At 39.9% G+C, this 24,437-nt stretch overlaps 1 protein-coding gene across 1 annotated transcript; it reads left to right on the forward strand.

Moving 5' to 3' along the window:
• The first annotated feature begins 207 nt into the window (after positions 1-207).
• LOC123512715 (probable histone-arginine methyltransferase CARMER) lies at positions 208-24,193 on the forward strand. The gene is given in 14 exon segments (XM_045269267.1): positions 208-378; positions 2,482-2,604; positions 3,584-3,687; positions 4,059-4,097; positions 4,343-4,519; positions 5,529-5,797; positions 7,152-7,195; positions 7,198-7,323; positions 8,531-8,670; positions 8,942-9,024; positions 9,524-9,711; positions 10,632-10,712; positions 17,746-17,882; positions 18,911-24,193. Coding segments are annotated over 14 exon segments (1,821 nt in total). The 5' UTR covers positions 208-239; the 3' UTR covers positions 19,082-24,193.
• Positions 24,194-24,437: the final 244 nt, after the last annotated feature.

Below are 24,437 nucleotides of genomic sequence, written 5' to 3' on the forward strand. Positions count from 1 at the left end.
TGTATAAATAAATAAAGGAAAAGACATCCCAACAACAGAAAAAAAAAGAAAAAAAATTAACACCAATTTGAGACCATATAAAACAAAACCTCATAATTAATCACACCAAAAAATACAAACCAAATAGATGAATAATAAGCAATGAAATAATAGGAAAAATCCCCGTTGGAAAGAGTGATGGACAACAACAATACCACCACAAGCGCCACCGCCACCACCAGCGCCACTCGAGGCACAAAATGGCGTCAGGTCGGCCGTTCGAGAAAGTGACAGTGAATATTTTGCACGAGGACGGCTCTAGGACGCTGAAATATCCTGATCCGGTCACCCTAAAGCTGGAATATGACCCCCATGGACTCTCCTGCAAAGTTAGACAAGGTGAGAGTGAGAGGGAGAGCGAGGGAGAGGGAGTGGACGGACCTTTGTTTGTTTGTTTGGAATTCTCACTTGGCGATTTTTAGACAAGCCGATTTTTTTCTTTCTTTATGTTTCCGGGCGTTGGGCGGGGAGAGTGTGTCTGGGAGAGGGAGAGGGAGTGTGTGGGTGTGTGAGGGGGTGTGGGTGCGTGGGAGAGCGGGTGTGTGAGACAGTGGGAGTGTGTGAGAGGGAGGGAGACTGTGTGTGTGTGTGTGTGTGTGTGTGTGAGGGGGAGGTGGGGGAGGAAACCAGTGTGCGTGTGTGTGTGAGAATGAAAAAGAAAGAGAAAATAAGTGTATAGATTAGTAAGTGTTTAAATATTTCAGTATGCATGTATGAGTGAACGTTTGTATGTATGTATGAGAGAGAGAGAGAGAACGAAAGGCACATTATAGAGACAATTAATGAAAGTGGCAATAGGTGAGTTTAGGAAAGAGAAAGAGATCTATTTATGTATCTATTCATCTGTCAATCTTTTCTTTATCATCCCTAACACCAAACAGGCGCTATTCACCGTGTATTGTTCTGAATATAAACTATTAAAGCAGCTATTTTTCTTCATATTGGCAGTGTTAGTATGATTGTTGAAATATAAATAAAGATAAATAAGAAAAGTGAAGAAAATGATGGTTGACTATAAAGAAGAAAAGAGAAAATTATTAGCTGAGTTTATGAATGAAAGAATGTCTTTAAAAAGTCTCTCTGTATTGCTTTGTATTGCATGTTATTGAGGTTGTTATGTCAAGTTTTTGCCATTTTTTCATAGTGGTTCAAATGGTTACCTAACAAAATTAACTTAGACAAATAGAAAGAAAAAATAGGAAAAAAAGAGACAGACTAGTTTTTGTTGTAATTATTTAAAGGTTTATCCAACAAAATAAATAAAATAGTAGATAGATGAAATGGAGGAAAAAAGAGAGACCAGATTTTGCTGTAGTTATTTAAGACTCATCCAACAAAACTAATAAAATAAATAAAATAGTAGATAGATGAAATGGGAAAAAAAAGAGACACCAGATTTTGTTTTAGTTATTTAAATGTTTATCCAACATAATTTACAAAAATAGATCGATATAAATGGAAAAAAAAAGAAAGACCAGATTTTTTAAAGTTATTTCAATGCAAATACAACAAAACTAAGAAAAAATAATTAACAAAATAGACATAAAAATGGAAAAAAGAGAGAGAGAGGCCAGATTTTATAGTTACTCGAATACTAATACAACAAAACAAAAACAAAATAGATAGAAAAAATGGGAAAAAAGAGAGATAGACCAGAATTTATAGTTGTGTAATTGCTAATGCAACAAAACAAAATTAATAAACAATATAGACAGATAAAAATGAAAAAAAAAGAGAGAGAGAGAGAGAGAGACAGACCAGAATTCGTAGTTGTGTAAATGCTAATACAACAAAACAGATAAAAATGAAAAAAAAAAAGAAAGGCAACCCCGATTTTATAGTTACTGAAATGCTCATCTAACTAAACTAACAAGACATAAAGAACTCGCCATTTCAGGATCTTTTAGTCAGGGGGAGAAAGAAGCAGCCGTGATCCTCCTTTGTTACTTGTAGGTTGCCAAGAGAAATTGAGCCATGCAGTGGAGATACAGAGAGTTTATGTAAGAAGAAGAGAGGTTTCAAGACACTTATCCTATTCTTTTGGCTAACTCTCGGACTTGCTCTGGAACTGGCATCAAAGGGGTCTTTTTATTTATTTTTTTTTCTCTCTCTCTCTCTCTCTCTCTCTCTCTCTCTCTCTCTCTCTCTCTCTCTCTCTCTCTCTCTCTCTCTCTCTCTCTCTTTCGGCCATATTTTCCCTCATAACTACATAAAAAAAGAAAGAAAATGTTATCCACGCTTTCCTCTCATTTCCTTCACTTTATTTTGTATGTATTAAAGAAGGTGTGTGTGTGTCTGAGTGTCTTTATGTATGAAGAGGGGCGAAAAAAATAAGATGAAAAATGAAACTAAAAAGGGCGTTATTTCAGTTTTTCTGTGTTTATATACTTGACCGCTGCCTCACATAAGTTTATAGCACTCTGTTGCCCCGTGTTTTCTCAGGTGGTATGTGTATGTTGGAGATTCCCATCGAGTCCAAGTCAGAATGTTGTCGCCTTGGCACAAAGTCATACATCTTCGCCTCAAATCACGAGGACCTGCTCTTCACCTTTGCCTCGGAAGCTGGTGAGTTGACGGTCCTGCTGCTGCTGCTGGTGCTATTACTACTACTACTACTACTACTACTACTACTACTACTACTACTACTACCACTACCACTACCGCTGCTACTGCTACTGTTATTGCCATTTTCCTTTTGTTTGTTTCTATTTTTTTTTCTCTACTGCTACTACTACTACTACTACTACTATCATTATTCTTTTTTCTTTGTTGTTTTCTTTATTTTTCCTTGCAGTTACTGCTACTATTACTACTGCTGGTGGTGCTGCTGTTATTGCCATTGTTCTTTTTATTGTTCTGTTTTTTTTTTCTTTTCCTTTTTCTTTCTTTTTTTTTTCTTTTCTATTTATATTTTTTGCTACTACAACAATTTTTTTTTCTCATGTCTCATCTTTTAATGTTCCTTTTTTTTATTTGTCTTCATTTTTTACTGATACATATTTGTTTTTATATATCTTCAACTACTACTATTACTACTACTACTACTTCTACTGTTGATATTTATCATTTGTATTTTCATATGATTGATTTGAGTATGTATTGTCAAGTTTTTTTAAAGCTGGTCAGTCCATCAGTCCATCAGTCACTCAACAGCTTCATTATTCAGACATTCACTCAGTCGCCCAGTCAGACAGGGAGTTATTCATCCTCTCAGTCAATCATTCAATCACACTGGCTAAATAGTCAGTCCATCAGTCATCATGCAAGCCAATTCATCATTTAAGTCACCCAGTCATTCATTCAGTTAGTCGTTCACCTATCCACTCAGTCAGTCATTCAATCACACCATTTAATCAGTCAGCCAACTTCTTATGGCTTGACTTCATTTAAGAGGGAGGTTTCAAGACATTTATTCTTCTAACTCTCAGATGTGCTAGGGGACTAGCAACTTAGTGGGCCCTTTTTTTTCTGTTTTATGTTGCCTTTAGCTAACTTTTCCCTTACATAAAAAGTCAGTCTGTCAGTCACCTCTCACATGTTGCAGACTCGAGAAGGTTCCACACAGTTATCCTGAAGATGAGGCAAGGCAAGGAGGTGTCTGTGTTCAACGAGAGAACAGACGACTCCAGCGCCACACAATACTTCCAGGTACTGCAGTGTGGTGTCAGGATTGGGGGACGGGCAGGGAGGAACGGTAAACTGTATGCTGTGGGACCTCGCTGTGGGGTGTGTGTGTGTGTGTGTGTGTGTGTGTGTGTGTGTGTGTGTGTGTGTGTGTGTGTGTGTGTGGCCTGGTATGTAGATAGGTAGAAATTTATGTTGTTTTGTTTAACATTTTTCAGCTTGTAAATTAGTACGTATTTATATGTTTGAAGTCTATTTTATTTTGTCCTTTGAAGTAATAGTTTTGTTTGATATATTTCTTGGTATCATTATTTTTGTGCTTAGAAAATTAATTGATTAGTTTATTCAGATTTCTTTACTGCGTATCTAATGTGTGTGTGTTTCTCCCTTCACAGTTCTACAGTTACCTGTCACAGCAGCAAAACATGATGCAGGTAAGATGCAGGAATTTACTTTAAATACAACCTGGATGTCTGTTCAGCTAGTGTATCTCTGTAAGATTCAAATGTTTATTCAAATTCATAACTTTTGACCAAACTAAAGGCAACCAAAGCTATCCCAAATTGAACCTAACCTAACCCCCAAAAACAATTGAAGCTAACCAAAACATAACCTAATTTGATCCAACTCACCCCAGTCCAAGCCAAACCTGACCTAACCTAATCTTACCACATCCCAGGACTACATCAGGACAGGCACATACCAGCGTGCCATCCTGTCCAACATGAGTGACTTCCGGGACAAGATAGTGCTGGACGTGGGCGCAGGGTCTGGCATTCTGTCCTTCTTTGCTGCCCAGGCCGGTGCTCGCAAGGTGTATGCTGTAGAGGCTTCGTCCATGGCCCAGCACTGTGAGGTGAGGCTGGCCGTGTCTTGGTGTTTGGGTTTGTGGATGAGAGGATGATTGTGAGAGATTTTAAATGCAGGAATGATTAATTATTTGATGAAGGTGATATATGCAAAAAGAATGTGAAGTGAGTCTGGCAGAGTGTTGGTGTATGTAGGAAAGGATATTCAAGCTGTGTCATGTTACACTTCACAACGAGGACACTGGTGACTAAAAATGCGTAAAAACCAAAACTTCTGAAATTGATTTTATAGGAAAAAGTTAAATACTAAATAGTAGTGGGTGGTGTTATGGTGTGTTGGTGTATGTAGGAAAGGATACTCAAGCTGTCTCATGTTACACTTCACAAGGCCACCGATGACAAAAAAGAAAAATAGAAAAAAAAAAATAAATAAATAAATAAATGACACTATAGAAAAAGTTAAATTTAAATAGTAATGGTTAATATCTTGGTGTATGGATGAAAGGATGACTTGTATCCAAAGAGTATTAGAGACAGGAAGGATGGATGATTGATAGTGTGGTGAAGGTAATATATGCAAAAGAATGGCCCAGCACTGAGGTGAAGCTGGCTGAGTCTTGGTGTGTTGGTGTGGTGTGTGGATGAGAGAAGGATTACTCATTGTGAAAAATAGCTGCAGGAAAGATGTATAGTGTGGTGATGATGTATGCAAAAGAATGGCTGGATGGTGCAAGGATAGTGGTGAGAGAAGGTTGGTTAGACTTGTAGTGTTGTTTGCTGGAGAGAGATGGCTAGACACGTTTCTAGACCTTTTTTTCAATTGTTGTTTATTTTGTTTTTATTTTTTTCTGGGCAGATTTTCCCCTCGTACATAAAAAATAAATCGGTAAATAAAAATCCTGATGTTTGGATGAATTTGAGAAGTTTATACCCTGATCTCAATCTTGCCCTTAGCTGGATTTCCTCTTACATTAAAAATAAATAAATAAAAAACCTGATAGATCGATGAAGTCAGCAAGTTAATACTATCAACCTAACCCTCCAACTGTTTTGTAGATGCTGGTGCGCGCCAACAACCTGCAGGACACCATTCAAGTGATAGCCGGCAAGATAGAGGAGATTGAGCTGCCTGATATGGTGGACATGATCATCTCGGAGCCGATGGGATACATGCTGTACAACGAGAGGATGCTGGAGACTTACCTGCACGCTAAGAAGTGGCTCAACCCTAATGGTCGTATGTTCCCCTCCCGCGGCGACCTGCATGTGGCGCCCTTCAACGACGAGGCGCTCTACTATGAACAGCTCAACAAGGCTAACTTCTGGTGAGGCTGGGCTGGGATTTGTCTGTAGGGCTTGTTAGTGGCAGTTCAACTAGGCTTGTGAGGGAGGGCTGGGGTCTTTTAAGGCTTAGCAGCTCACCTAGGCTAATTTATGAGGGAGAGCTGTGTATGGATCTTATTATCAGCTCAGTAAGTCTAACTGGTAAGGAAGGCTGGGTCTCGTGTATAGGCTTGTTACTAGCAGCTTAACTAGGCTTGTGAGGGACAGCTGGGATTTTTTAGGGCATAGCAGCTCAACTAGACTAATTTGTGAGGGAGAGCTGGGTCTTGTAGGGATCTTATTGCCAGCTTAACAAGTCAAACTGGTGAGGGAAGGCTGGCTCTTGTGTGTAGAAATTGTTTGGAGGAGCTTAATTAGGCTTATGAGGGAGGGCTGCGTCTCTTGTGTAGGTCTTGTTAGCAGCTCAACTAGGCTAACTTCTGGTAGGGATGAAGGCTGGGATTCTTCTGTTGGGCCTTGTTAGTAGCAGCTCAATTAGGCTTGTGAGGGATGGCTGGATCTAGGGACCTTATTAGCAGCTCAAACTTGTTAGGGAGGGCTGAGTCTTCTATAGGTCTTATTAGCAACCCAGCAAGTCTAATGGGTGAGAAAGGCTCGGATTATTTTGTAGGGTTTTAGAAGCAACTCAACTAGACTAATTTGTGTGAAGGAGAGCTGGGTTTTGTAGGCCTTGTTAGCAGCTTGAGGCAGTAAAATTAAAGGTGAAAGATTAAAACAGCAGAACATATAACACATAAAAACAAAACCAGTTGGTACCGAACCCAAGGCTTATCCCCTGAACACTACTGGACTGGATTGGGTCTTTGTGGGCCTTGTTAGTAGCAGCCCAATGAGGCCAAATGGTGAGGAAGGGCTGGGTCTCATCTCTAGGGGGCTGGGGATTGATGTATCTATGATGGGAGTGGTAGTGGTGATGGCATTGATAAAAGATTGCTGGTAATGATAATGGTGATGAGGGAGAGGAATGGTGGTGATGGTGTAGACATGACTAATGGTGGTAATGGTTTTGGTGAAAGGTTGTAATGGTGATGGTGTTAATGTCATTGAGAGGTTGTGATGGTGATGGTAATGGTGTTTTTTAATGGGAAATGATGGTGGTTGTAATGGTATTAGTGTTGGTGTTATTGAAAGTGATGGTGATGGTAATGATAATGGTGATGTTTTTGATGATAGATGATGATGGTTGTAATGATGAGAACTTGTGATGGTGATGGTAATGGTGATGTGTTTTGATGAAAGGTAATGGCAGTTGTATTGATGATGACAGATTGTGATGGTAATGGTGATGGTGGTTCTAATGATAATGAGGTTGTGATGGTGGTGGTGGTGTTGCAGGTATCAGAACTGTTTCCATGGCGTTGACCTGTGCCAGCTGCGGAACAGGCCCTCAACGAGTACCTCCGCCAGCCCATCGTGGACACCTTCGACATCGGCATCTGTCTGGCAAAGTCCATCAGATACTCCCTGGACTTCATGACGGCAGAGGAGAAGGATTTGCATCATCTCGGTGAGGCTCAAGTGTAGTGTGGGTTTGTGTTGTCATTATTGTAAGCTTAAATAAAAAAAAAAAGGGGGGGGGGAAGAAAGAAAGAAAGAAAGGGCTTGTGTCGTTTGGCTGGAAGAAAAAATAATAGTAACTTGTATTATTTGGGTTAAAGAAAAGGACTTGTGTTATCTGGGTGAGACTCAAGGTAATGTGGTGTTTGTGTTTTTATTATTGCAAGCTGAGATATGTAAAAAAAAAAAAGGTTTATGTCATTTAGGTTAAAGAACTTGCATTATTTGGGTTAAGGGAAAAGACTTGCATCATCTCGGTGAGGCTCAAGTGTTCTGTACTACTTGTGTTGTCATTATTGCAAGCTTAGATATGAAAAAAGAAAAAAAAAAGGAAAACAAAAAAGGGGGCTTGTATCATTTGGGTAAGAAAAAGAACTTGCATTACTTGGGTTAAAGAGAAGGACTTGTGTCATTTAAGTGAGGCTCAAGTGTGCTATGCTGTTCGTATTATTATTATTGTAAGCGTAGATAAGTAAAGAAAAACAAATGGGTTTGTGTCATTTGGGTAAGAAAAAGGACTTATACTATTGGGTTAAAGAAAAGGCCTTGTGTCATTTTAGTGAGGGTCAGCTGTACTGTGGGATTCTTTTATAACTATTACAAGTTTAGATAGATAAAAAAAAAAAAGGCTTGTGTCATTTGCATAAGAAAAAGGACTTGTATCATCTGGGTGAGGGTCAACCGTACTGTGGTGTCTTTTAGAACTATTACAAGTAAAAGGGTGAAAGATTTATGCGTTGATTTCCTTTCAAAACACAGAAAACAAGCTCTTATATATGAAAAAAGGCTTGTGTTATTTATTTGAGGTTCAACTGTATTGTGGTATCCTTTTATAATTACTGCAGCATAGATACATAAAAAAAGACTTACATTATTTTGGCAAGAAAAAAACTTGCATCATTTGGACATGAAAAAAAAAGAATTGCATGATTTAGGTTAGAATTAACTTTACTACAGTGTCTACTACAGTTACTACAAACTTAGCTATATAAGAAATAACTTTGTGTCATTTGGGTATGAAAATAACTTGCATAATTTGGGAGAGGGTCAATATTACTGTGTCATCTTTTTTAGCTTGTACAATTGTAGAAAATATGTATGAAAAAGGGCTTGCTAATATACACTGCTCATTGTACATTTTTCTCCACCCTCCACAGTGATTCCGTTGGAGTTCCACATTCTCAAGTCGTGTACGATGCACGGACTTGCTTTCTGGTTTGACGTGGCGTTCCTCGGCTCATCTCAGACTGTGTGGCTCTCCACCGCCCCGACCGAGCCCCTCACCCACTGGTACCAGGTCAGTGTAACAGCCAGCCATCCTTTACTCATTCTGGAAGTCAAGAAATAGACACACAGATATCCATTAGCCAACTCCCCTGAATAAAAGATATATTTCTCTTCTCCATTCCCATATTTCTCATTTGATCTCATCTTACTGGGACTAAGAGGAAAATACATTGAAACCATTAATTTTCCCCCATCCAGACCACATCAGTGCCTTGTAGTCTTGTAATACCCCACAGTTATGCTTGTAGGTGGCAAGCACATCACACCTCCCCTTGTAACAGGTGCGCTGTCTGCTGGGGAAGCCGATCTTTGTGAAGGAGGGGCAGCTTGTGACTGGAGTGGTGGAACTGGTGGCCAACAGGAGGTGAGGTCATGGTAGTAATGGTAATAATAGCACATAGTTTAGTAGTAAGCAGCATAGGAGTTGTTAATGTAAGGGTGGATGTTAAAGTATTGACTATTTCTCCTTTTCTCTTCTGGTTAGTCATATGGTGTTAACTACATGAGGTAATGCTGGTGATAATATGGTAATAGTAGTAGGTGTATTAACAAGCAGTGTGAGTGACATCAAAGTAAAGGTAAGTGTATGAAAAAATAGTTGAAGATATTTCCTCATCAACAAAACATTTCAATAAACAATCAACAAAACATTTCAATAAACAATCATCAAATTACAGGTGTTTTTTTGGAGAACCATGATATATATATACATATAAAAAAAATCTCCTTATTCCCACTAAGCAATCATACAATATTAACTTAGAGCATGAGCATGAAAAATAATATACCTTTCTGACTAACTACACCATTTTTCCGGGTAACCTTGATCGACATGTAAAAAAAAACGTCTTCTCTTTCTCCAGACAATCGTACAATGTTAACTTAGAGGTGAGGATCGAGGGGACCACTACCGTCGCCACCAACTGCCTGGATCTCAAGAATCCTTACTTTCGCTACACCGGTATAGCACCACAGCCTCCCCCGGGCAACAACACAGTGTCCCCATCTGAGTCTTACTGGGGCACTGTTGATGCCCAGGGTGCCAAGCAAGGTGTGTGTGGGATGTGGTAGTGTTACTTTCATTTCTTTAGTCTTGCCATGTTGGGCCAGGCTAGGTGTGTGTGGGATGTGCAGGTGTTATCATCATTTTGTCAGTTTTTGCAGTGTTGGGCTAGGCAAGGTGTGTGTGGGATGTGCTTGTGTTACCTTGATTTCTTTAGTCTTTCAGTGTTGGGCCAGGCAAGGTGTGTGTGGGATGTGCTTGTGTTACCTTCATTTCTTTAGTCTTGCAGTGTTGGGAGTTGTCAAGGAGTGTGTGGGATGTACTTGTGATACTTTCATTTCTTTAGTCTTGCAGTGTTGGGCCAGGTAAGGTGTGTGTGGGGATGTGCTATTGTTACTTCATTTCTTTAGTCTTGCAGTGTTGGGCCAGGCAAGGTGTATGTGGAATGTGTAAGTGTTACCTCCATTTTGTTAGTCCTGCAGTGTTGGATCAGGCAAGGTGTGTTAGGGTTAGTGTTGTATTTGATCTGTTATCTTGTGTTCATGAGACAAGTGTTATCTGTTAGTGTTAGGTTTGTTCAGTTATATATTTTCATGTCAAGTGAGGTATGTTATGAATGTGTTATTTAGTGTTATTTAAAGATGATCAGGTGCAGGAGCTAAGCAGAGTGTGTTAGTATTGGTTTTGTGTTCATTCAGTCAGTTAATTATTTCATATCAAGCAAGGTGTGTTATGAATGTTAGTGTTATTTGAAGATTGTCAGGTGTAGGAGGTAAACAATGCATTAATCAGTTGCACCTTCATCCAAACAGTTTATTAAGGTGTTACTAGAGTGTTGTTGAGTGTTACATGAAGGCAGCCAGGCAAAGTGTGTTCCTAGTGTTAGTGTTACATCTTCACTATCCATTGTTCAGCTGTTGATATAACACAGTGCCAATTCCTCCAGCCATAACGTTCTCTCCTTGCAGCAGTGAACATGGTGAACGGCATAACGGTGAACGGTCTCGGTGAAGTGGCTCTAGACCAAGGCACCTCCCTCATCAGTCTGGGTAACTCAAAATTCATTTCATCCTGAGTGTCTGAACCCTTCCTCAGCCTCCTCATCTTAACCTTGCGTCCAGTCAGTGACAGCCTGTCGGTCTGTCAGTCTGTCGCTCTGCTGCACTGCGCTGGTCCTCTCGCTGACTGTTCCTGCATTTTCTAAGCTCTTTCTGTTGCACTTTCCTGTCAGCACAAACAGCACAAAATACCATCATAGTCCATGGAGTTGTTTCTTTGGGGGTTTTCATTCACACAGTCACACAATTTATAGAGCAAAAGTACAAAATGCCATCAAGAAGTTGTTTGTTTTGTCTATTCATTCACAAAGATTCATGCGATAAACAGCACAAAATATTACCATAGACCAAAGAATTGTTCGTTTGTCTTCATTCACACACACAGCTTATGCATCAAACATCACAGTACACCATAATACTCCAGGAAATTGTTTGTTTTGTCTCTTCGTTCACTCACAACTTGTAAATTTATCTTTTGTGTCGTAAGGCATCGATTGTAATTACCTTTATAAATGTGACACCAGAGTTTCTCAAGGACTAATGGAGGTTTTATGGCTGTCAAATTGTGGTAATCCTTTTGGGTAAACTAAGGAGACTGGTAACTAGTGGACCTTTTTTAGTAGCCTTTTTGTTGCCCTTGACTACACTTGCTCTTACATAAAGGACAGAAATAAGATGTGATAGTTTTTAGCTCTTATTTCTTGGCTGGAGTGTTGAAGACGAAGTGAGGAAATGAGACAGTAGTCAGGGCAGTGGTGCGTGAAGTGTGTCTGTAATTGTGTTGGTGTGCAAGTGTGTTAACAGGAGGAGATTGAGACTGATGCATCCTTCTTTTGTCTCACTGGTGGCTAACAATTTCCTCCTCCTCCTCCTCCTCCTCCTCCTCCTCCTCCTCCTCCTCCTCCCTCCTCCTCCTCCTCCTCCTCCTCCTCCTCCTCCTCCTCCTCCTCCTCCTCCTCCTTTTCACTACTGTCTTGTATGCTGCTCTGTATACTCAAGGTTTTAGACAGAAACACTATTTTTACAAGGTTTTATAGAAGTTGTGTACTACTACTAGTTTTAAGAGTTTTATTAGAGGCGGTGTAAATATGAAGATCTTTAGATAGGGCAGGCCTTCAGTATCTCATACGTTGATTGTGAAGTATTTAAAGTATCCTTGAAGTATTTGTGCGAGGAAAAGAAGACTATGTAGTGTGAATGCATTAAAGACTAGGACAGTACAAATGGTGTATCTATGGAAGTGAATACAAAGCAGGGGGTGTGTCAACAGGGATGGTTTAGCTTGGTGGGTGGGGACTGAGGGACTACACTGTTTCCCTTCCCCCTAAAGTACCTTCATATTTGCATCCTTCTATAGGTCTCCTGTCTTACGCTCTTCAGGATGATTATCTATGAATATTTCAGTGACATGGGCAATAATGGGCTGTGGTAGTGCTGTGGGTTACTGTGATGCCTAAGGGAACTTTTAATGGGGTGTAGTTAGGTGTGTTTTTAATGGGTTAGTTATTTGTGTTAGTTAATGAGTTAGTGATATGTGAGGGATGTTGTAATGAGCTGCAGTTAAGTAAGAATTTTTCCGTATTTTTATAGGAGAAAAAAGGTTTATTGTGAGAATCTGCCAGATAATCTATAGAGGTTTTGAAAAATAGTCCTTATGAGGGAACACTTCAAGAACACAAAGCATTGAGCATTAACACAGACAAAACACATTGCTTCCATTCCACATAGCTTATTATCTTCTCTTCTTTACTGTCTTTATTTTTCTACATTGTAAAACTTCCTTACTGTTACTGTCACAACTTGCTCGTCTGTGGCATTTTACAGAGGTAAAGAGAGAGAGAGAGAGAGAATGCATTGGGTTTGTTCAGCTTACTGTCTTTCTGTTTACATATCAGGTCAGCAGTCACAGAAAAGGCAGCCAGACAAATGCAACACACACACACACACCGGTTATACTCTACCTCTATAGCCTTGATATCTCTCTCTATTTATTTTGGTGTATTGCAAAACTTCCTTGTCATCACTGTGGCATGACTGTGTTGGTTGGTGTGGCTTGCAGTGTTGGTAGACCGCATGATAGATTTGCTGTTCTGATAGTGTGGCACATAGTTCATCCACTTCATCTACTTGTGCATTGATTCCACGTGAGGATGTGGAATGTGTTGTAGAGATGAAGTGGTTTTTACTTACATGCAGATTCTCAAATTTCATTCATTTCATAGTAATTTCTTTTTCTCCCCTTCACTTTTCTTTCATTAGTGGTGGACCAGTTTTCAGTCTGCTTTGGTCTGCATTACTGTGCATAGTTGTGATTTGTGGGAAAGGGGAAGTTAACCGTGAAATTGTTCAAAACACAGATCCTGTCGAATTACGTTCATAATAGCAACGATTTCTCTTCTGTGCTTCGTTTTTCTTTCTTCTTTGCCTGACCAAGTTAAATGTGAACTGGTTGGCATTTCCTGGTCATGAGTTGTGGGGAAAGTAAACACTGGCTAACCTGTTAAGTAACTTTTCATAATGTTCAGATCCTCACAATTCTGTTCATAATGGTAACCAGTAGTTTTCTCCTGCTCTTTATTCTTTCACCTTTGCCAGACCCAGTTCCAGTCTTGGTCTGTATTACGTGGTTGTGACTTATGGGAAATATGACACGTGGGGTTCCTATCTTCATATCAACTGGTGTGTTACTACTAGTGTGTGTGTGTGTGTGTGTGTGTGTGTGTGTGTGTGTGTGTGTGTGGAGGGGATGAGAGGGGAGACAGCTGTAGGGAAAGCCTTGTTCTGTATTATAGTGAGGCTTGACACAGCTTGATGCACACGGCTACTAACAACAGCTTTGGCGAGATCACACAGATTAGTCTTTTGCACGCACTTCCATGTTCCCTTGTTTCCCTTCAGTCTTGTGTCCTGTGATCTGTCTAACAAGGCTTAATAGATTCTCAATGGACCAGAGGACTTGAGATAGAGGAAAGAGGCTAAACATTCCAGTGAGTGTAGCAATACTTTACAACTGATCATATTTGGGATTATCTTTTTTTTTAGGGGGGACTATTTATGAAGGATGTCGCGGTAAATAATGAGTACCTGGTTACAGTTTTAAGTCTTGTAAGGCCAAGATACTTAATTTCTCAGCCTAACAAGCTTCTAATCCTTCTACCAGTGTGCCTGGACTGAGCTAACCTAACCTAAGCACTGCCCTCTGTGACAAGGCTCATTTCTGGTGCTTTCCTGCATTACTCCTTTACTGGAATGCTGGTTGTGTTGTTACTCTGTGCTCAGTTCAGTGTGACGAGAAGCTACTTCATGTTAACTTGCTGCAGTGAAACCTCAATATGGTGGACTTGTGTGTTTGATTTTTATTTTATTATGACTCAGCAAAGTGAAATGTGTATTGGAATTTTCTCTTATGACTCCAGTACAAAAGTAAAATTGTTCTTTATTGCAACTGTCCTTCGATCAAACTCAGTGACATGCTAAGCTAACGTGGACTAGAATGTGTATTGGAACTCCTTATATGACTGAAGAACCAAAGCAATATTCTTGTTTATTACAATTTCTATATACAAGTTATCTGGACTTGTTGGTGGTTTAACTTTGTATTTTTAACCTTAAAGTGTCATGAGGTGTGTTGTTCTGGTATTGTGGACGTTGATTTGGTCAGAGTATAGCTTTCATTGCACCGACCAAGACTTAAGGTAGTCTGGTATATTGAGGTGTTGCTGTGTCTTATACGTGTTCACACTCACTACTTTGGTTTACTCATTGTTCAAGCAGAGATGAAAATAATTCCACCTGTCTTACTGCACCTGAATTTTTTAATACAAATCTAATTTTTATATACCTTTTATCTCGTCCATTTGCATAATATTGTTGTCCCCACCTTGGATTAAGTCAGGGGTTCTCAACCTGGGGTTCTTGAACCCCAAGGTGTTTGCAAGAAGATTTCCAGGGATACTTAGATGACTGATCTAATAATATCTTTTGCTGTATACCACTGCATATTGAGTTAGTGTCAGTCACTAGATTAACATTCTGTTCATTGTCAGATTACTAGAGTTTCAGGTAGATGGTCTTGTAACTCAGGGAGGTCTTAACAAGGAAAGGAAAGGGTTGAGAACCCCTGGATTAAGTGGTCAAGTTGTGGCTAAGTTTGTTTCTCTGCCATGTATTTTTTTTTTTTTGTCAGTGAAGTTAAGTTTGTCTTGTACCTCAGTATTGTTGAAGGGACCAGCAACTTCTCTAATGTAAACTTATATCTAGTGAGTTGTTGACTGCCCATTGACTAAACAATCACAATGGTGGAGTAGTGAGAGGAATGTGGAAGTGCTGATTCCAAAGACATTTTAATTGTTTCCTGGGTATTTGAGGGAAAAAAGTTGAAACATCTACATCTTCCTCAACTGAGCGATGAGACAACTGCAGTATTGAGATAATGTCAGATCAAGCCGAGTTACCTGAATTCTGTTATGCTTCAATTTACAAAGAGCAAGCTGTGAAACATTGGACAGTTCTTCACGTGACGTCTCAGCACCACATTTCTCTTGCCCTCCTTTCATAGACCAGACCGTGTAGAGTAACAGGAGACAAGCTGTGCACTGTTGATAGATAATTGATGCAGGAGGGAAGTGTGTTATGGGGAGGCAGAGTAAAGCTTTCATAGAGTATTTTTCTAAGTGGGAGACAAAACATGCACTTTTCTGCAGCCTGGAATCAAAGAGAGAATTGATGTTTTTTGGGGGAGGCCGAGTAAGATTATCCTGTCATGTGTTATGAAAACTCAGCAAGGTTGGTGCTCTTACTTGCTTTACTACATGTGACTCACAACAGGCAGCCACTATTAAAGAGATCACAGCCACCCTCTCTCTCTCTTTCTTTCAGACTCATGCGGGACTTGGCGTTAATCCTCCGAAAGCAGAAGCAATCTTAAAGTCTGCAAAACCATAACGAACTGAATGAATACCAGATTCTCAGTAACGTTAATGAAAGAGGACCTGCATCTCTCTCTCTCTCTCTCTCTCTCTCTCTCTCTCTCTCTCTCTCTCTCTCTCTCTCTCTCTCTCTCTCTCTCTCTCTCTCTCTCTCTCTCTCTCTCTCTCTCTCTCTCTCTCTCTCTCTCTCTCTCTGTTTTAATCTCAATCTCTGGGTCACTGGCAACTCGTCCTCAGCCTTATGGTTTTGCAGCTGAGTTAGTTAACTTTTTTATTTTTATTTTTATTTTATTTATTTATTTTTTTTTATTTATTTATTTATTTATTTATTTATTTTTTTTTTTTTGTCATCAGCGTGATCATGTTAGTTCAGTATTGTTCTACAGCTTTGTGAGGTGATGTTATCTCACATTGAGATGTTATGCCTCATCAACAGCCTCTATTTCATCCTTTTTTAACCATTTTTCTAATCAGCCCTTTTTTTTTTTATTATTATTATCCAAGAGATAACTTTTTGATCTAGGCGTGGCTTTATTCCACTTTGAAATGCACACTCTTTTTATTAGAAGGCCTCTTAGGATAATGAAAATGAGCTGGGCTTGCCTCAGAGCAGCAGAGTTCTGAGTGTGTGCAAGGCCTTCCCTCAGACTGAAAAGTGAGCCCTGTTGTGTAGTGACAGTAGAGAATAAAAATTTAGAGCACCACACTTGCATTTTCCTCTCCCTCTTGTGTACGGGAAAGGTTCACCATCACCATCACCATTACCACTACCACTATTACTGCTACTACTGCTACTACAGCTACTGCAACTACTACAACTACTACTACCACTACTACTACTACTACTACTACTACTACTACTACTACTACTACTACTACTACTACTACTACTACTACTACTATCACCATCACTTCATATCTAGTTATGTTCTGAGACATTTTGGCACCTTGTCTCCACTACTACCTTTCATTGGGTTCTACAGTAGTGAAAGTTGGAAATTACCAGGGTTTGCAAGAGTTTTTCTATATGATTGTAGAGTTAGTTTATCAAGAATTCTCCACTGTCACTCTATTGTGATTTGTAAGTGTTTTATGATTCCAGTGGAAGTTTGATATATGTAGATTTCTGACTGAAGAACCTAACTTCCTCTGTGGCCTTTGATAGCAGCCCTGGTGAGAAAAACAGAGACCAAAGCTTTTCAGAACAAACCAAAGATTCATCATGCATGGAGTGTCATAGAACTCATTGATCATGTAAGCCAAATGTAGGTAGTGAGTCCAGTGTGTGTTGTCAGGCTTTGCTGTGGGTGTGTGTAGCCAGCTAAGCAATACCTAAGCTCTGTGTAGTGGGGTGGTTCATGAGATTTTTCCTTTCCACCAGAGAGCTAAGAATGAGAGTGTGTGTGTGTGTGTGTGGTGCTTTATCTGGAGTGCCTCATGAGTGATTGCTGACCTGGTGTAGATAGATAGAAGAGAGTAAATGGAGTGAATGGTGAGTGCGTGAGAGGAATTTAAGACAGAGGCTCTTCATAAGAAGCTAAAGTGTTGCATTGTGTGAGTATGAGGAGGAATGGTGTGTGTGGAGATGAGTGAATGCTTTGAAAGGTTAGGTTAGGTTAGCTGGTGGTACGCAAATTGAGTGTTATTCAGGTTAAATGTGGTCAAGTGAAAGTACCTGAGTAACATCAAATGCTGGTTAGATCAAGTAAGGTTAAGGTAAGGTACTGAAGAAACATTTATTACTCAGTGCCTTACAATTGGTCAGACTGAAGTACCCAAGTAACATTACTGTGACTTACAAATGGTCAAGTATAAGGTTTATTTGAGGTACTGAATAACGAAATAACTGATGGCATACTATATTGAGTGTCAGTTAGGTTAGGTGAGGTCAGGCAGAGGCACCCTAGTGACATTTGATAGCCAGTGCTGCACAAATAGTTCAGTATTAGTTAGTCTTGGGGAGAGATAGCTAAGTAACATTTACTGATTGATGGCATACAAATTGAAAGTTTTAGGTCAAAGTAAAGTACCATAGTAACATTTAGTAACCAGTAGTACCGTACAAATGGACTGTTTCAATGGACTTAGTATTTCAGGTCAAAATACTTTGGCTTTAGGAACCAGCAACCTTGGCTCACTCAATCTGCCATTTCAAAGTGCGGTGTCAAGAACTGTGAGTCTTCCAGTCTCCTCTCCAGGGAACTTCGCCAGCACCTCACAGTCCATCCGACAGGTCAGTGCTTATGTGGCTCGCCCTTCACTGTCACTCAACCATTCACAGCACCAATGGTAATTTGTAGAATCTTTATCAGTATCCACAAGAAAAACTATGGTAAAAGAGTAGAATTTGTGATTTTGAGCCAATACAGTGTTTGGAGGTGGCTGTAGAGGAGGAAAGCTTGCCTGTATTTCCTTATTTCACCTCAGCTACCTCCTCTCCTCTCTCTCTTCCCTTCTCTTTTGTAATCCAACTTATCATGTATCCTCCCTACAGTCTTATGTAACTTTAAACAGTGTACCTTCTTTTGCTTCTCGTCTTCATTCCTTTGTAAGCCAACTTATTGATATACTGTTTCTATCTTTCTTGTGTCTTCTCCACTGTCATATGTAACTTACTTTGGACAGTACACTTCTTCCTTTTCTGTTTGTTTTTCTTTTTTCTCTCTATCTCTCCTTCATTACCTAACTTTTCATATCAGTAAACTGTTTCTTTCATATGTCTTCTCTCCTGTCGTGTGTCACTTGAGATTAGATAGTGTATCTCACTTTATTCTCATTTCTTCTCTTGAACTTCTTTGTAATCCAACTTTTCCTATCAATAAACTTTTTTCTTTCATATGTCTTCATTACTGTTTGCTGTCTTAGATAAGATAACGTAGCTTATCAGAAACAACTTTGTGAGGATCAGAAATTAATGTATTTATTCTTTCCTTCCACCATATTCTTCTCAACTCAGCATTTTTGGTGAATTTACAGAATTTAACTCATTATCATGAAAGAGTTCAAGTCAGAGGCAGAATAATACAGAATCAGGGAAGGAGTTCAGAGTTTACCAGTGAAAAGGGTGAAAGATTCAGTTTACTGGTTATCGCTTGCATTAGAAAGGTGGACAGAATAGGAGTGAGAGGAAGTAGAGTCTTGAGGAGTGAGGCCATGGGAGGAAGTACAGTACCACAGATCCTACCTAAGTGTGTATGATCACACAGTTTGTCCCTCCTGGCTTGAGTGAGTGGATAGTCCCACACCTTGTCTCTCCCATAGCAGGTTGCCGGCAGCAGCGGCGTTGGCATAGGCAGCAGTAACTTCCCGGTGAACAGTGCGCTGATGATTGGTGACTACGTGACTCCTGGTTCCATCATCCTACCCACGCAAGGCATCCAGATCAACTCCCACTCCAGCCTGGGCAGTGTGGAATGCACCCAGGAGCAGTGACCCTCGACGGACAGTCTTGCCCTGTGGCGCAGTGTGTTCTGTCCCTGAGCCGTCTCTTCTCCCGCGCTGGTTTCACTCAGGTGACCTGCCAGTCTTTATTGTCAAAGGCGTCTATTGGGAACTGTGCTGGATAATTCAATTCTCGCGTCTTGGATTCTCTGTCTGTCTCTCAGTCTCTCTCTCAGGCAAGCAAAATGTCACCATCCACAGGTTTTTGGACGTCCTCTGTGGTTATTAACATTTCTGACTGTGCAGGAAGCCATCTCAGTTTATGTATCTTCAAATCACGCAGGACAGAGAAAGACTGTCGAGTGGAAGGTGACAAATCTGTACAACCCTGTGAAGTGTGAAGTGTTTTAGTGAAGGTTGCATTGCCTCCCCTTCTCTCCAGCCAGGACTCAGAAACTCCCAGTACTTACAGAGTTACTGACTTGGCATGGCTGCGGTCTTGCTGGTGTCAGCGCTCACCAATCACCACAACGCACTGGCTTGGAGAAATGAGTGTTGCAATGTGTTTTGATACTACAAACCAACAGCTGAGTAAAGGATGGTTGTTTTCCTTAAGAGTTGTGTATAATAAGACAGAAAATCATTTAGCACTCTCTCTCTCTCTCTCTCTCTCTCTCTCTCTCTCTCTCTCTCTCTCTCTCTCTCTCTCTCTCTCTCTCTCTCTCTCTCATGGTAGAAACAGCTGGTAAAAAAAGCAATTGTGTTATTGAGCAGGGAACTGTATTCATTTGTTGTAGAGATGTGACGGTAGTGTTTACGTTTCCTCGCTTTGTTATCAGATTGTACTGTCATGTCCTGGAGAGCGAGTCAGACAGAACTTGAGTGTCAAAGCGTTATAATTGAGGCTCTCTAATACCGTTCAGTGCTCTGAGGATCTTACTTTTCCAGCCGGCCAATAGATCCACAGTCTAGAATGTTTTGTTAGTGATTCAACCGCGACTGTTTCCAAGAAGCTCCGCTGGAAGCTACTAGAGTTTTTAAGGGTGTTTTCATGACTTCAGTGGTCGTTTGACAAAGAAAAGATGTAATAGTCTCAAGTGAGATTTCCATGGATGTTTTTGTGATTCTGGTGATAATTTGACAGTTATGAAAAATGCAACAGTCTCCAATAAGGTTTTCAAGGGTGTTTTGGCTCCAATGATAGTTTGACAAAGTTATGAAAGATGCAACAGTCTCCAGCTGGGATGTTTTCAAGGGTGTTTTTTATGATTCCAGCAATAGTTAATAAAACTAGCAAAGGTTTCACTAAGAGTCTCTGATGGAAGTTGTCAAAGTTTTCAAGAATATTTTCATAATGAGAGTGAATGTAAGAAGGGTTCTGCATCACCGTTCAGACAAAAACACCTTTGAGAACCTGATTACTTATTTGCAGAACATTTGAAGACAGTCGTGGTGAGAAAACAATGCATTTCAAAGTACAAGCCCATGAGAGAGTGATTCCTAGACACACACACACACACACACACCACATACACATCACAGTTTCCAGCAGAGAGAATAATGCATAACTGATGAGTCTGTCTTGAGGGCTGAGTCTGTATGGGCAGCTGTGTTACTCTTAAGATTATTGGCTTCATGACACAGAGCTGCACTGAGCCATCATTGCACAACACCCACACACTCACCACAGCACACAGCACACAACACTTTCACCCGTACAGTCACACACTCAGCACAAACCCGGTGACAACACAAGGACACGGTGATAGCAGTAGTGCAAAAAATAGTTCCCGTAAGTGTGTGTGTGTGTGTGTGTGTGTGTGTGTGTGTGTGTGTTTAATTATACTATACTTCAGGAAACAATTGTAATTTTTTGGAGGTCTTTTTAATGGGGTGATTTTTATATTATTTATTATTATTGCATTATCTTTTTTATTTATTTATTTTGAATGAGAGGGAAAATGTTTGAAGTGAATCCCTAGAAGTCAATAGTAATTATTTTCAAGTTAACATTTTTTTCATAATGCTTGAGTCTTTTTATTATTATTATTTTTATTTATTTATTTATTTATTTATTTATTTTTATTTATTTTCTTTAAGGCAAAACCTAGAAGTGAATTTTTTAGTCCAACAAAGGAAAGTGTATTAATGAACAGTTGATTCAGAAAAGATATCGCTGAGAAACATGAGCAAGTTGTTTATGTGAGTAATGAAACATATTTGTATCAACTTGTCATGAATTAATGAAATCCACTTGTGGTGAAATGAAACTGCAAAGAAAGAAGTGACAATTTAATGAGCTCAAAGAAAGCAAGTGAAGGAAAGTAATGGTTCTCAGAGCCTGAATGTTGTGTTGAAGCCTTGAACAACGCAGCATCACGCAGCAGGACAAGACAGGCTGGGAGTGATGGCGTTCAATGTGGACTGCACTAAGATAATCAAAAAGTGGAAAGCATCAGATGGAGAAGTGTTTCCATTGTGTGGGTTCTTAGTGTGCTTGTCTTGTCACCACCAGTGGCGCTGTACTTCCTCCCCAAGGTGGTGTCTCTCTCCCTGGGTGCTAACAAAGTGTGGTATTTTTGGCCTGCTGTCACCTCACCACCACACCTTTGGGAAGTATACATATGGTGTATGTATATCACAGTACAGCTTCACTGCAGCAGAGTTCATTGTTGATGTAGAAATACTTGTAGCTCAACCACAAAATCTTAGACTTTACCAGTACAGTACAATCCCATTTCACCGAATGCCTTTTGGAGACAAACTTGGCTCAGTGTGAGGTGTGAGGGCTGAGTGAGGGAGTGAGTGGTGCAGCTGTGAGGGAGGATTGGTGTGACTAGTCTCAGCGGTAATTAAGACAAACTTGTCTCAGTTTAAGGTGTGAGGGCTGAGTGGTGCAGCTGTGAAGAGGAATGAAGTGACTAGTCTCAGCAGTAATCAAGACAAGCTTGTCTCAGTCTAAGGTGTGAGGGCTGAGTGGTGCAGCTGTGAGGGAGGAGTAGAGTGGAGTGGTCAGGTGAACCAGAGGTGGAGCAACAAGCCTGGGCAGAGACTGACAGTCTCAACACAGATGTGGGTGTAATTTTTTTAGCTTGTATTTCACCCATTTTGATCTTTGTAGTGTACTGAATGGTGACACTTTGAGTTTGGTAAAGTGGGATTGTATTGTAAAGCCAATTGTTAACTTATGGTGTTTGTCATGTGAGTGAATGAGTGTGTAGCAATAACTGTGCTTCTCTGTCTCACCCGAGGCAGTTGTCCGGAGGCTCAGGAGTTGACTTTGTCCAAAATGTGTCTCATAGACACTAGTGATAAGGAGTAATATATGAGATTCCTATGGAATTGTCACACAACATTTCTTTACTATGATTTAGTTGTAAAGATCCACAGTGTTCAAGTATCCAACACTAAGTACAAGGAAGAAAACAGTTGTTGATTTTACTGTTCATTGTAAAGTGTATCTTGTGCATGAGGTACTGCACCTGTACTTGGGGAAGGCAGCATGTCTTGTCCACACCTCACTCTCTGTGTGCTGCACCTCATGTGTCAGGTGGCTAAGAGGAGGAGGAGGAGGAGGAGAGAACATTGTGGTGGCTGGCATTACAAGCATGGTGTTGTTTGTGGTGAGGCGAGGAGAGGTGTGTGTGTGTTCAGGCTGGCATTGCCTTGTGAAGGAAGGTGTGTTTAGCAGTGCTGACAGATCTCAGAGCTTCTTCCTACACTTGAATCCTCATGACCTAGCCTAACCTCTTGAACCCCAGTAACTTACCCACACCCTCTCAGAAGTGGCCACACTGGACCACTCTAAGCTGGCCACACCACACCATCAATAACTTGGCCACACTTCCCCATTCATTAGTGGTCTTCATTAAGTATATGTTTAATTTTGTAATGGACTGATTATCATTTTTATTTACTTAGCCTTAGACAAAGTGCAATGTTTTGATAATATGACCCAGGAACAAGTTATGGTGGTTTATAATACCCTTCTCTCTCTTACCATGTCCTGCTTCCCACCAAGGCCTGTATTCTGAAACATTTGCTCTCTCACCATCACTGCTTTCCAAAGGCTTTAGTTGAAGATACTCATGTTTTTTAAGGGTATATTTATGGTTCTGGTGTTGGATTGGCAAGAATTTTAATTTATTAAAAGAGAAACTGTCTTGAAAACCTGGTTAATCATCTCTGTGGCTTTGGAAAATCATTGTGGTGAGACTGCAAAGTGTTTGTGAGTACAGTCACAAGTCACAAGCTTCACACATATTACACAGTACTTAATTCCCACAGTGCATCACCTCAACCAAGGGTCTCAATATTGAAATGTTTGTCTTCCATCTTAATTCTGCTTTTAAGAGGCCCTAGCAATAATCATTGGGGATTTTCAAGGATGTTTTATGGATTTGAGTTAATAGTACAAGGAATCTATACCAGTAACATGACGGAAGTGGATGTGGGATTTTAAGGCTGTTTTCTAGATCTTGGTAATAGTTAAACAAAGAATCTATCTTTTATTGGGATTTTCAAACATGTTTTTTTGTTCATTTGATAGAAGACTGAGATTTTTTAAAGGTGTTTTCATGATTGTGTTGAATAGTTTAGCAAAATTGAATGTGTAATAGACTACTTAGTTGAAGTAATTGGGGTTTTAAAGAATATATTAAGGATTTTAGTGATAGTAACAAGATTTAGGAAAAATGACTCCACAACACGCATGATTAAGCATATGTGGCCTCTAAAGATAGTTATGATGAGAGAACAAAGCATTTCAAAACCCGCCCCTTTTGGTGGTGGTGGTGGCAAGAGTGAGGCGCTGAGTTGCTTTGCTGGTGTCGGGCAAGAATTGATCTGAAAACTGTAGTACCTCTTTAGTTTCAGCCGCTAACTTGGTGATAGTTAATCAGTGCACACCAGATGTATATGGAAGATCTTTCGTATTATCATTATTATTTTTTTCTATAAAAGTTACATGGAAAAAAACTGTACAAAAATGGATTACCACTGTGGATGTAATAATTACCAGATTTTATTATTATTATCATTATTATTATTATTATTATTACTAAAGAGTTGACACTTTTTACTACAAGTAAAGTGAGCAACATTCCACAATTTGTATGTAATTCAAACGTTTTTTTTTTTTTTTTAATAAACTAGACCATTTTATGTATTTGTATCATTATGTCTTGAGTGTGTGTGTGTGTGTGTGTGTGTGTGTGTGTGTGTAATTCACCACGATCGTCTGCTGGTCACCCAGCCAATCTTTCCTATTACGGAGCGAGCTCAGAGCTCATAGACCGATCTTCAGGTAGGACTGAGACCACAACACACTCCACACACCGGGAAAGCGAGGCCACAACCCCTCGAGTTACTTCCCGTACCTATTTACTGCTAGGTGAACAGACCCTAC

Source organism: Portunus trituberculatus, chromosome 34, assembly GCF_017591435.1.
Source record: "Portunus trituberculatus isolate SZX2019 chromosome 34, ASM1759143v1, whole genome shotgun sequence".
NCBI lineage: Eukaryota > Metazoa > Arthropoda > Malacostraca > Decapoda > Portunidae > Portunus > Portunus trituberculatus.